General features: G+C 46.1%; 2 protein-coding genes across 2 annotated transcripts in view; both read left to right on the top strand.

Annotated features, from left to right (window-relative positions):
• RHOA (ras homolog family member A) overlaps positions 1 to 9,260 on the top strand; it is a 60,001-nt gene extending 50,741 nt beyond the window's left edge. The window contains exons 3-6 of the mRNA XM_012655633.1: positions 729 to 886; positions 3,917 to 4,037; positions 6,944 to 7,074; positions 8,010 to 9,260. Coding sequence (XP_012511087.1) covers positions 731 to 886; positions 3,917 to 4,037; positions 6,944 to 7,074; positions 8,010 to 8,183 — 582 coding nt within the window. The 5' untranslated portion in view covers positions 729 to 730 and the 3' untranslated portion in view covers positions 8,184 to 9,260. The remainder of the gene's footprint in view (positions 1 to 728; positions 887 to 3,916; positions 4,038 to 6,943; positions 7,075 to 8,009) is intronic.
• A 716-nt stretch (positions 9,261 to 9,976) lies between these two features.
• Positions 9,977 to 11,132, top strand: GPX1 (glutathione peroxidase 1). Its single transcript, XM_012655524.1, has 2 exons — positions 9,977 to 10,300; positions 10,581 to 11,132. Exons 1-2 carry the CDS (start codon positions 10,058 to 10,060, stop codon positions 10,920 to 10,922), a joined length of 585 nt encoding a protein of 194 aa, XP_012510978.1. The 5' UTR covers positions 9,977 to 10,057; the 3' UTR covers positions 10,923 to 11,132.
• The last annotated feature ends 1,992 nt before the right edge of the window (positions 11,133 to 13,124 follow it).

The raw sequence follows: 13,124 nt of genomic DNA, 5'->3' as shown, positions 1-13,124 counted from the left end.
TGGATTGCTTTTATTTCATTTTCTTACCTAATTGCCTGGGACAAGAACCTCAAATGGCATGTTGGATAGAAGTGCAAGAACAGTCCAGGCATGGTGGCTCACGCCTGTAATCCTGCCTTTTTGGGCAGGTCTGGTGTTTGGCTTTTTTTGGGTGGTCTCACTGAGGTCACTTCCTGGCTCATCTTCCCCACTGCCTTCTGCTTCTGAAAGCTACTCTTTACCTTCCTCCTGATGCTCCATTTCTTCTTCATTTTCTGGCACACAAATGAAAAACAGTATATAATGTACCACCACTTCAGTGTTAAAAATTTTATTTAATACGTAATTATGGGCCGAACATGGTGGCTCACACCTGTAATCCTAGCACTTGGGGAGGCAGAGGCAGGAGGATTGCTTGAGCCCAGGAGTTGGAGGCTACGGTGAGCTACGGTGATGCCACTGCACTCTACTCAAGGAAACAGAGTGAGTGAGACTCTGTCTCAAAAAAAAAGTGGCAAGAACAGACGTCCTTGTCTTGTTCCTAATCTTAGGGGGAATACTTTCTTTTTAGTCTTTCACCATTAAGCCTAAGGTTAGTTATTATTTTTAGTATATAATTTGGTGCCAAGTGAAACGGTGTGCTAGAATTTTGAGTTTGGGCTTGTGCTGCATGGTTATAAAAGTGTGTGTCACAGCCTGAGGTTTGTCTTCTTGTGCATTTCGGATAACATCTGTGTTTTGTTTTTCAGCCATGGCTGCCATCAGGAAGAAACTGGTGATTGTTGGTGATGGAGCTTGTGGCAAGACATGCTTGCTCATAGTCTTCAGCAAGGATCAGTTCCCAGAGGTGTATGTGCCCACGGTGTTTGAGAACTATGTGGCAGATATCGAGGTGGATGGAAAGCAGGTAAGTACTCTTTCTATAACAACTGGTACCATTTTGCATGTCATAGAGCCTGTAGAGAATTAGGGTTTTTTGCCTCTTCAGTATACAATATAACAAAATGATGGAAAGAATAATCAATTCTCACCCTGCTGTTTTAGTCCAACTTTGTTCATTTTTAACTGCAACTCATCCAGACTTTGTCCACATTCATATGTATTTCACACAGGGCCCTCCTAGTTTGTGTGCTCTTTTTCAGTTTATGTTTGAAATTTTGTTTATTGCCACATGGATAATGCTCAAATGAACCTCTTTGCATGATTGTACTTTTTTTTTTTTTTTTGAGGCAGAGTCTTACTCTTTTGCCCGGGCTAGAGTGCCGTGGCGTCAGCCTAGCTCACAGCAACCTCAAGCTCCTGGGCTCAAGCGATCCTTCTGCCTCAGCCTCCCGAGTAGCTGGGACTACAGGCATGTGCCACCATGCCCAGCTAATTTTTTCTATACATTTTTAGTTGTCCAATTAATTTCTTTCTATTTTTAGTAGAGACGGGGTCTCACTCTTCCTCAGGCTGGTCTCGAACTCCTGAGCTCAAATGATCCACCCGCCTCGGCCTCCCAGAGTGCTAGGATTACAGGCGTGAGCCACCGCGCCTGGCCATGATTGTACTTTTTAAAAAAAGTTCTGTCAGGGCACTTCATCAAATGCCCAAGTATAAGATTATAAAATTACTAATTGAAGACGTCCTTATGGATTATGCTTCTCAAAGGATTATGTAGATCTGACTCCACCAACAGTGTGACACTAAAACAACAACCTCACTTAAATTTAGTTGAAAAAAAAATTTTTTTACTTTAATGTAAAACAGCCTGCCACAGTTGTTTTAATTTCCTGTCATTGATGGTGTTTCCCCATTTCTGTCTGGAAAGCCATCTGGCAAGACTAGAGCAAAGCTGTTGTGGAATTGGAATATATGTTTTTATCTTCTGTATCCTTTTGTGGTCAAAATAATGCCTTACTTGGCCTCTTATATGTTTTGAAGAGGAAAACAATTCCCATTGTAAATGAGTGAGCTGAAAGAAAAAAAAAGAACCTGAAACAAGGTGTTCTTCAGCACAGTCAGTCACATGTCTCATATCCTGCTAGCAATACTTTAGCTTCTATAATTCCATCTCATTTCTCCCTTCTTGTTTTCCTGCTTTACCTACTATTTCTTTCTGTCCCAGGGGTCACCTAGTCCCAAAGTAACAGTTCTGGCACTATGTGTGGAAAGTGGGTTGGGCCACCTGCTTAGAATTCCAGGGTCCCTCATAGTAGGGCTTCTTTTTATTTATATACATATATAATTTTTTTTTTCTGTTTTTAGTAGAGACAGGTCTTGCTCTTGCTCATGCTGGTCTCAAACTCCTGCCCTCAAGCGATCCTCCTGCCTTAGCCTCCCAGAGTGCTAGGACATAGTAGGGCTTCTTGATAGTTCTGTGACCATCAGTAAGCTGTCTGACCTTTGAGCCTTCACATATAAAATGGTAGCTGGAGCCTGTAGTCCCAGCTGCTCAGGATGCTCAGGTAGGAGGATCACTTGAGGCCAGGAATTTGAGGCTATCCTAAGCAGCATAGCAACACCGTGTCTCTACAAAATTAAATTGACCAGTATGGTGGTGTGAGCCTGTAGTCCCAGCTACTCAGGAGGCTGAGGCAGGAGGATCGCTTAAGCCCAGGAGTTTGAGGTTGCAGTGAGCTCTGATGACACCACCGCAAAAAAAAAAAAAACAAAAACCCTGTCTCAAACAAAAACCCTATTTTACAGGTGACATCAGGGTTCTGTGAAGTAACTAAAAGTGTTTGGAAGCACCAGAGCACTTTATAAATTCGAATGAATAATATGTTCAAAACCCTTTTTTATAGTTTATAGTCTGTTTTATTCAAATGCAAAGTATGCCACAATGATTGCTCCCAGGCCATTAGGAACCCCAAGGTACTTTCCTGGGCTGAATATAGAAGAAAAAAATACAGTAAATACCAGCCTAACTAACAGGATTTTCGGTCCCACCCGGAAGGTGGCCCACCAATGCAGAATGTTGCCAGTTTAACCTCAATTCTCTGCATGGATGCTTAGATTCAGGTGTTTCTGTGGTCCTGATAGGTAGACTGGTTTTGTGTGGAGACAGGGCTCAGAAGTGAAAACTAGGTGGAAATGTGCTGAAATCTTTGGGAACATTGTTAAATAATAGCCCTCTTGTCTATCTTAGATTGCTATACCATACATAGATCCATTGGCTTGGGGAAAGCAAGGTCAGGTTAATATTTTCATAGCTTATTTCTCAAAAGTCTTGTGAATGCTGGACAATGTTGAAGGGGACCTGTGTCCAGAGCCTAGGCCTCAATTTACCCTCCTACCACAGGAGGGTGAGCAGGTGTGAAAAGCAATACCCTCCTACTTGATATGATGCATTCTTCAGTCATTCAGACTTTTCTTGAGCAATAAAGGCTGAGCCAGAGGCCTTTCCTGTCAGCTCAGGCCTTAACCTAACGCCCAGCATGGTCTTTTCTTACCCACCAACTCAAATATAGGATTGCATCTTCCAACATGAGAGCAGAATAAGGAGACAAGGTAAGGAAATGGTTGATTCAGAGAATGTATTAAGAAAAGTTACTTAGTCTAATATTTCCCTCCCTTTCCTTCTATACCTGTGGAATGTTTTTAATATTTACAGTTTGATTTCTCCTCTTATCTATCTACTTTCTTTCCTAGTAGAATGTTATTTATAATTAAACACTTCTTATAAGCTACAAGGTTATTTTGGACTTGTCATTTTGAATTATGCCACATTGTTCAGTTCTAGTATCTTTTTATAGAATTTTCAATTTTTAGAAGTTTCAAACTAAAATAATTTAAACACACCCTCCACATTCAGTCTTGATTCTCATAAAAGTGAACACTCCTGTGTTTTACTATTTTGCATAGTCTGCCATTTGAATGTACTATGGTGTCACTTTTTCTAAAAGTGGGTAGTGGGATTAACCTTGCACTCTTGTGGTTATTTTTCCCATTACAGGTAGAATTGGCTTTGTGGGACACAGCTGGGCAGGAAGATTATGACCGCCTAAGGCCCCTCTCCTACCCAGACACTGATGTTATACTGATGTGTTTCTCCATCGACAGCCCTGATAGTTTAGGTGAGTGGCTCTGCAGTCTGATGTCTGTCATTGCCTGTGTACATGGCTGACATCTGCTGTCTTAGGGCATCTGGTTTCTGGGCATCAAGTGGTTAAAAAGCAAACATGAGCCTCAGAGAAGGAGTCATCAGTGGCCAGAGTCCTAGAGCCCTGGGACTGTAAAGCATGGTCCCTGGGTCCCTCTTCAGCCTAGGCCTCACATGGCTACGGTGTTTAAAATGTATTTACCTTGTTGGGCACAGTGGTGCACACCTGTAGTCCCAGCTACTTGAGAGACTAAAGCAGAAATATTACTTCAGCTCAGGAGATCAAGTCTAGCTTTGGCAACAGAACAAGCCTTGATCTCTAAAAAATTAATCTTTTAAAAAATGTGTATCCACCTTGTAAAGTAGGTGCATTCCAAATACTAAGCCATCTCTTGGACTAAGATTTGGGGAAAGCTTTTTTTGGTTGCCCACATCTTTTTATCAGTACTTTATATTTAGCCTGCTGCCTCCAACATCTAGACTGGTAATTTGCTATTTCCCAATAGTGTTTTTTGTTTTTGTTTTTTTTGAGACAGAGTCTCACTCTGTTGCCCGGGCTAGCGTGCTGTGGTGTCAGCCTAGCTCACAGCAACCTCAAACTCCTGGGCTCAAGCGATCCTTCTGCCTCAGCCTCCCAAGTAGCTGGGACTACAGGCATGTGCCACCATGCCTGGCTAATTTTTTTCTATATATATTTTTAGTTGTCCAGCTAATTTCTTTCTATTTTTTTAGTAGAGATGGGGTCTCACTCTTGCTCAGGCTGGACTTGAACTCCTGAGCTCAAATGATCCGACCGCCTGGGCCTCCCAGAGTGCGAGGATTACAGGCGTGAGCCACCACGCCCAGCCCCCAGTAGTGTTTTTAAAGCCCTATCTTAGGCCTTTTCTAAAGTATCTTAGCTGGCTGGGTGCAGCGGCTCATGCCTATAATCCTACCGCTTTAGGAGGCCAGGAGCTCAAGACCATCCTGAGCAACATAGCAATACCTTGTCTATACAAAAAAAATGTGTATTTAAAATTGTCTAGCACGGTGGTATGAGCCTGTAGTCCCAGCTACTCAGGGAGCTGAGAAAGGAGGATCAATTGAGCCCAGGAGTTTAAGGTTGCAGTGAACTATGACGATGGCACTGCACTCTAGCCAGGGCAACAGAGCAAGGCTCTGTCTCCAAAAAAAAAAGTAAAAAGGTAAAAAAATAAGCTTGGAAGTTACTCATTGAAAGTGAAGATAAAAGATAAGACGGAGGCAATTCATTCTAATTCTACATGCCCCAAATTCCAGGGGTGGAGTGGAAGTAACAGTAAATCCAATATACTTTTTTTTTTGAGATAGTCTCAGCTCTGTTGCCCTGGATAAAGGTGTGTGCCTGTAGTCCCAGCTACTTGGGAGGCTGAGGCAGGAGGATCACTTGAGTCCACAGTCTCAGTGAACAAGTGGCCTTTGAGTGGAGACCTGAAGGAGGTGGTGTAGGCCCATGGAGATATCTAATAAAAGAGCTTTCCAGGCAGGGGAAATGGTGGGCAGAAAGTTACTGAGGCAGGAGGGAGGAAGGAATCAGAGCAACTTTAGCAGAGGGGTTGTGGGTGAGGATTGCAAAATCTGTGCGATTGTGGGGGGATCTCTCTTTTCATCATTAATAAGATGGGAGCTCTTGGAAGGTCTGAATAAGGGACCAGTGTAATCTCACCTTTAAAGGGATCACTATGGCAGCTGAACTGAAAACTGACCACAGGATGCTGGGGTGAGAGCAAGGTTCAATGCTGAGGCTGTTTAACTTCACAGTTAGGTGCGCTGGCCCTTCTCTCTTTATTATTGCCATGAGGACTGGGACACTGCACTTCTTTGGGAACCTCATTATTCCAGAATAAGGCTTTGAGTTTCAAGTTGTCACATTAGCGATATAATTGACCCTGTAGCTGCTATAACAAAGAAGGGGTTCAGTATCCATCTTGTGTGCTAAAGAGTAGATAAGTGAATTATAAGAGATTTTCCTGACTTTATTCATGCAGCTTCTTTACCTGATATAGTCTTTCAGCCAGAAGACAGAGCATCTTTCTATATTCTAAGTAACCCCTGCCTTTTGGTAATTTGTCTTGAAGTCAGAGAATGAATAGTTTGCCTCCAAAATACATCTCAAATAACAGTACCGTCTGAATGATTGTCACACCAAGCACTTTGTAGGCATTGACTTAAAATAACCCTGTGTAAGGTAAGTATTATAATCCCCATTTTAGAAATCATCCCTGACACTTAGATGACCAAGGTGTCATGGGAGGTTAAATTTGGGCCCTCATCCACCATGATCTATGCACAACTTTTCCAAGTTAGTACAGTGTTGGCAAGAACCTACAGCTGCTTATCTTTTGGTTATTTTCAAAAGTCACTCTTGAGCCATTTGAAATACCAGTAACCCACAGGTTGGAGGTCATGCTAAGGGCCCATGAGCAAGGTAGAAAGAGAACATGTGGACCCTTGGCCAGTTGCTGCCCCAGAATGGGGACCCTTTCAGTAATCTAGGGTCAGAATCATCTGCCACAGTTGACGGCCTGTAGGGAGCCTGCATGGGGGCAGGTGGTAGCATTGTAGAGCCACTCTGTATTCTGGATCCTTTGCTCCTCCAAAGCCCTTACTTGGGCCCCACTTCCAGAGGAGTTGAGCAACACTTTTGATGGGACTAAGAAAAGCTGGTGGTTCTATGTTTAAGGGAAGGGGGTTAGAGTTTGCCTTTCTCTGTGGTTTTAAAACTAATGGTATTCAATTAAATATCCAGCATTCCTCTGAAGCAACACAGGAATAGTGTTTGCAATTTAACTAGGGCTCTTGGAGATTCTTCAAGATAGAATTATATGTATCCCCAAATTCTGTGCATTTTTCTTCTTTCAGAAAACATCCCAGAAAAATGGACCCCAGAAGTCAAGCATTTCTGTCCCAATGTGCCCATCATCCTGGTTGGGAACAAGAAGGATCTTCGGAATGATGAGCACACAAGGCGGGAGCTAGCCAAGATGAAGCAGGCATGGTCTGGGGCAGGGCTGTCTTCTTCCTGCAGCATTCTTGAACCAGGTCCCCAAGATTAAAGGTTGGAGGAGCTTAGCAGAAGCCTTCACAGGCCAGGTTTTAGAGGCCTAAAAGCCAGTCTCTGTCCACCTGGCTCTCACTGACAGGGATCTGCACAGAGGATCCTTAAAACCCCTTGGTCTGTGAGATGGAATGTCTCTTATGAGCAGTGCTGTGCCCCCAAGGACTGCCAGCCTGACAACAAGGAACCATCTCAGCAATAGTCAATGTTTCAGATACAGGAACTCTATCAGATTCTTGATTTTCTTTCTCCAGTTATTACCTTGGTACATGTGAAGCCAAAGATAAATTAGTGGCAGTCGAAAGATCTCTTCCTGAAGGCAGTGAGCCCACACAGAAAGTCCTAATTCCTTTATAAAAGTTATGAGGGAGGTGGCATCTTGGCTTCTCAAAATCCAGGTGGCCTAATGGCAGGACTTCCTCACTGCAGGAGTGTTGAGGTCTTCATTGTTGAGACTTGAAACCCAGGTTCTCTTACTGAGGTTTCTCTATCCAAATGTCAAGGGACAGACTTTATTTCCTTCCTCGAGCATTCAGTTCTCTGTGAAGCTAAAAAAGACCCAAGAGCTTGCCCTGGATCGGTAGCGCGAGTAATTTTGCCCTTCATATGTTCCTTAACCTTCTAGAGTGCCTCTGACCTCTTCCCTATTTTTCTCTACTTCCCAAAGAAGATCATGTTTAATAGATATTTTATATTTGAGGGTGGAAGGTAATCAGTGCATATTAGTTTCAGAATTTCATAAAACAGAGCTCAAATCTGGGAGTTTGGCAGCTTTTAAAAGAAGTCTTTTAGCTGAATTTGAATACTCTACGCCTGTTTCCTATATGTATGTAACACTGTCAGCTGAAAGCACTTTTTTCTCTTTGCTAGGAGCCTGTAAAACCTGAAGAAGGCAGAGATATGGCGAACAGGATTGGCGCTTTTGGGTACATGGAGTGTTCAGCAAAAACCAAAGATGGAGTGAGGGAGGTTTTTGAAATGGCTACGAGAGCTGCTCTGCAAGCCAGACGTGGAAAGAAAAAATCTGGGTGCCTTGTCTTGTGAAACCTTGCTGCAAGCACAGCCCTTATGCGGTTAATTTTGAAGTGCTGTTTATTAATCTTAGTGTATGATGACTAGCCTTTTTCATTTATCTATAATTTACCTAAGATTACAAATCAGAAGTCATCTTGCTACCAGTATTTAGAAGCCAACCATGATTATAATGATGTCCAACCTGTCTGGCCCTCCAGGGTCCTTCTGACACTGCTCTAACACCCCTTTTCTGCACTCCCACCTGACACACCAGGCGCTAATTCAAGGAATTTCTTAACAACTTCTTGCTTCTTTCTAGAAAGAGAAACAGTTGGTAACTTTTGTGAATTAGGCTGTAACTACTTTATAACTACCGTGTCCTGCCTATCATCTGTCAGCTGCAAGGTACTCTGGTGAGTCACCACTTCAGAGCTTTACTCCTTAACAGATTTCATTGGCATAGTTCTGGGGTGAGCGCATCCAGTTTTTTGAAAATGTGCTCAGCCAGAAAGGCCCAAGTCCATGCAGCTGTGGCAGAGTTACAGTTCTGTGGTTTCATGTTAGTTACCTTATAGTTACTGTGTAATTAGTGCCACTTAATGTATGTTACCAAAAATAAATATATCTACCCCCAGACTAGATGTAGTATTTTTTGTATAATTGGATTTCCTAATACTGATATTTGTCATCCCCAAAGAAAGTGTATTGGTTTTTTAAAAAAAGAAAGTGTATTTGGAAATAAAGTCAGATGGAAAATTCATTTTTAAAATTCCCGTTTTGTCACTTTCTCTGATAAAAGATGGCCATATCACCCCTTTTCAGCCCCACATGTCCCAGTACCCCTCTCTAGAGCTGGGCTAATAGGAATTGGTTTCACGCCTGAGGCAATTAGACACTTTGGAAGGTGGCATAACCTGTCTCACCTGGACTGCAGCATCTGGCTCTAATTCACAGTGCTCCTTTCTCCTCACTGTATCCAGGTTCCCTCCCAGAGGAGCCACCAGTTGTCATTTGCGGCACTCAGTTTCTTTCTTCTCCAGCTGACTAAACTTTTTCTGTACCAGTTAATTTTTCCAACTACTAATAGAATAAAGGCAGTTTTCTAAACTTCTGTATCCTGGTGTTTGTGTTGCTCTCTCCAGGGTTGGGGGCAGGAGGATGGAAGAACTCAGCCCTCCTGGCCTAGCTCATCCTGGAAAGGTTCCTTCAGGGTGCTGTGTATCAGCTTGGGCCCTACCCCCCACTCACCCAGCACTAACCACCTCTTATGCCCCATTCTAGTTGTGAGTCAGGGCTGGGGTGGGAATGCAGCCTGTTGAGATGAGGTGTTACTCTTCGCAGCTGGGTTTCCTTGGCCCTGGCGCGCTATTGGGCTCCACTCCAGGAGGCTGGGGCAGTGCCTCCTGGGCACTATGCTATTAGAAAACGTGCTTAAGGGCGGTGCCGCTCTGGGGGCAGAGAGGGAGGAGGGAGACCTGAGGCCTAGAGTCCTGGCCATACCCATCCATCGTCCTAGGCTGGAGCCCCCACCCTAATTGAGGAAGCTTTGGAAAAGAATCCAGGGCCCACTCCCCAGCAAGGGCCCTGGCCCTTGGCGGGGTAACCCAGAAGGCTGCTGCCTGGCTGGTGCTAAATTGACTGTGCCTGACCTGACGTGTCCGCGGCTCCTCCTGGCTTGGGTGGAGCCCGCGTTCCACCCCGACGCACTCCCGCGCTTGTCCCCAGGCTGAAGGAGGGGCCAAGCCCTCCGGGGAGGGAGGAGGCCGGATGAGGCGGGACCCTCAGGTCCGGAAAAGTGCCTGCGCCACGTGACCTTACCGCGGAGCAGTTAAAAGGAGGCTCCGCCAGGGCCACTTAGCTGTCCTGGTCCGAAGTTCTTCCTTTGCTTCTCGGACACCCACACCATGTGTGCTGCTCGGCTAGCGGCGGGGACCCAGTCCGTGTACGCCTTCTCGGCGCGCCCACTGGCTGGCGGGGAGCCTGTGAGCCTGAGCTCCCTGCGGGGCAAGGTGCTGCTCATCGAGAATGTGGCGTCGCTCTGAGGCACCACGGTCCGGGACTACACCCAGATGAACGAGCTGCAGCGGCGCCTCGGGCCCCGGGGCCTGGTCGTGCTGGGCTTCCCGTGCAACCAGTTTGGGCATCAGGTGCGCCAGGCGGGGTGGGGCGAGGGTGAGCGTGCAGTCGTGGTCGGGGGCGCCGGAGGGTAGTGTGCCCGGCCCGGCAGCCGCGGCACCCGTGCGCTGAGAGGCGGGCCACCGGCTCCCTTCCCTTCCCGTACTCCTAGCGGCTGGAATTCCGGTCTGCCCTGGGCTTGAGCAAGGGAGGACGACATCCTGGTGACTCATCGAAAAACTCCCTTGTTTGTGGTTAGAATGTTTTCCTCCCCTCGCGGCCCCGGGTCCTAGATGCTCTTCTCTCCCGTAGGAGAACGCCAAGAACGAAGAGATCCTGAATTCCCTCAAGTACGTCCGTCCTGGCGGCGGGTTCGAGCCCAATTTCATTCTCTTCGAGAAGTGCGAGGTGAATGGTGCGAAGGCGCACCCGCTCTTTGCCTTCCTTCGGGAAGCCCTGCCAGCGCCCAGCGACGACGCCACTGCGCTCATGACTGACCCCAAGTTCATCATCTGGTCTCCGGTGTGCCGCAACGACATTGCGTGGAATTTTGAGAAGTTCCTGGTGGGTCCTGACGGTGTGCCTGTGCGCAGGTACAGCCGTTGCTTTCCGACCATCGACATCGAGCCAGACATTGAAGCCCTGCTGTCCTAGGGTGCCTTTCCTACCCCCGCTGCCTGGCAGTAGCAGTGCTGCTCTCTGGGGGGTTTCATTCGTGATGGTGTTCCTTCTAAACCTGCATGAAGGAACACCTGATGTCCGGGAAAATCCCCAGAGATGGGCGCTGGCCCTGTCCCTCCCAGCCTCCCCTCTGCCAAAGCAAGGTGAGCTTCCTCATTAATAAAGTGCTGAGTGTCAACAGAACTGTGTGTATGTCGTATGTCAGTATCTACTGCGAGTGGGAGCTTAGTCCCCTCTTCCCCCTTATCCTAGCCAAGTTTGAACTTCCTGTCCTTTTTGTCTGCAGCTTGTGGGAGCCACTCTTTCCTATATGGGAAATCTGGCTCCTATCCCTGGGTTTCTCCCTCTGCCAGGACATGTGATAGAGTCATCCCAAGGCTCTGTTACAACAAAGTTCGTACTCCTAAAAGAAAACAAAAGGCAAGGATTGACTGCCTAACCCAAATAGTAGGCCTCTCCTTGCCGAGTATTTGCTGGTCATTGAAATGACCTTCACAAAATAATATGGGCCTTCACTCATATTTGGAGTCTGCTGCGTCTCCAAATGTTAGACCTACACAAGCCCTTTTTACAGTTGGACACTTGGGCAATGTTACAAGTTCTTTTCCCATTACTTTGCTACATCTTTACATATTGCTACTCAGTGCTTATATCTGCTGAGATGCTGTTCTTATCAGTTGCTGCCTTTCATGTATTCAGTGAGAAGAGTGTTCAATTTAACTGGCCCTTCTGACTATGCCCTGCCCAGCACTTAGATGCAACTGCGTGTTAAGGCCCAGGATAGGGGCATATCTTAGAGGCCAGCTGCTGCTTCTGGAGCACCGCTTAGGTCCCACCTCTCCATCTGTTGGCCCTGATGCCAATAATCTTTCAAGACAGACCTAGAGCCATTTCCTATCACAGTGCAGGGGACTGTGCAGGGCTTGGATGCAGCTTCTGCTTGAGCATACAGGAACCCAGACACATGTTGGCAGTGTCATTCACCCAGTCCAGAATGTGGGCCAGAAGTTCTGGAGTCCCAGTGTTTGTGCTCAAATTGGTGGCTCAAGGCCTTTTCCTATGTCTGAACCAACTCACAACTTTTCCTCTGGCCCTAAGCAGGGATCTTAGCTGCCACCCTCTGTGTGCCCTTAGGTCACTAAGGGATAAAGCCCCTCCTCCACCCATCAAAACTCCTGCACTGGGCTTACCTCCCTCTAGCTACAAGGCCTCTTCACCTCAGTTTTTTTTTTTTTTTCTTTTTGAGATAGTCTCACTCTGTTCCCCTGGTAGATGATGGCAGTAGAATGCAGTGGCATCTTCCTAGCTCACTGCAACCTCCAACTCCTGTGCTCAAGTGATCCTCTTGCCTCAGCCTCCTGAGTAGCTGAAATTACAGGTGTGAGACAAGACACCTGGCTAATTTTTCTATTTTTAGTAGACAAGGTCTCACTTAGGCTGGTGTTCAACTCCTGTGCTCAAGCAATCCTCCTGCCTTGGCCTCCCAGAGTGCTAGGATTACAGGCGTGAGCCACCTCAGCTTTTTTTTTTCCTTCCCTATTTTGTTTTTATACATATTTTTTTTAACAGTAAAATATTGTCGCACGTCAGCTTTTGAGTCCTGCTTGAGGTGACGCAGGCAGAACTATCCACTCCTTTGGGTCCTACTCTACCTGTGTTCCTCCTCTCAGAACTCCTGGGAGTCTCGATTGCATCTGTGAGTGACATCTGCTTCACCAGAAGTTGAGTCTAGCCATCCCAGGGCCCACAGGACCTGGCATTTGATATTCATCAGCAAATATTGGTTTATTGTAAGAACTTTCTACTCAAATGGGGCCAGGACTTCTTGAGGATCATTTGTAGACTTCAAATCTGACTTCTGAATGAGAGTAGCAACCTGCACATCTGGGTAAATCTGGGTACACCCAGGCCACCTGTGACCCCTATGCCCCACATCTCTCTTCCCTAAAAGCACTTTGCTGACTTACCGCAACACTCAATTCAATCCTGTACTATGTGCTTTGCTGGGTGCCTCAGGAAGACAGAAGGACAATATATAATTACTTAAAAAGTATGTTTAGTTCTACAAGGTAATACAGGGTGCTTTGAAAATAGAGGACCTATGGCCTGGGCACGGTGGCTCACATCTGTAATCCTAGCACTTTGGGAGGCTGAGGAGGGAGGATCACCAGGAGG

Source organism: Propithecus coquereli, unplaced genomic scaffold, assembly GCF_000956105.1.
Source record: "Propithecus coquereli isolate 6110/MARCELLA unplaced genomic scaffold, Pcoq_1.0 Scaffold1, whole genome shotgun sequence".
In the NCBI taxonomy this organism is placed as follows: Eukaryota; Metazoa; Chordata; class Mammalia; order Primates; family Indriidae; genus Propithecus; species Propithecus coquereli.
This window is presented reverse-complemented; position numbering and strand designations above follow the sequence as displayed.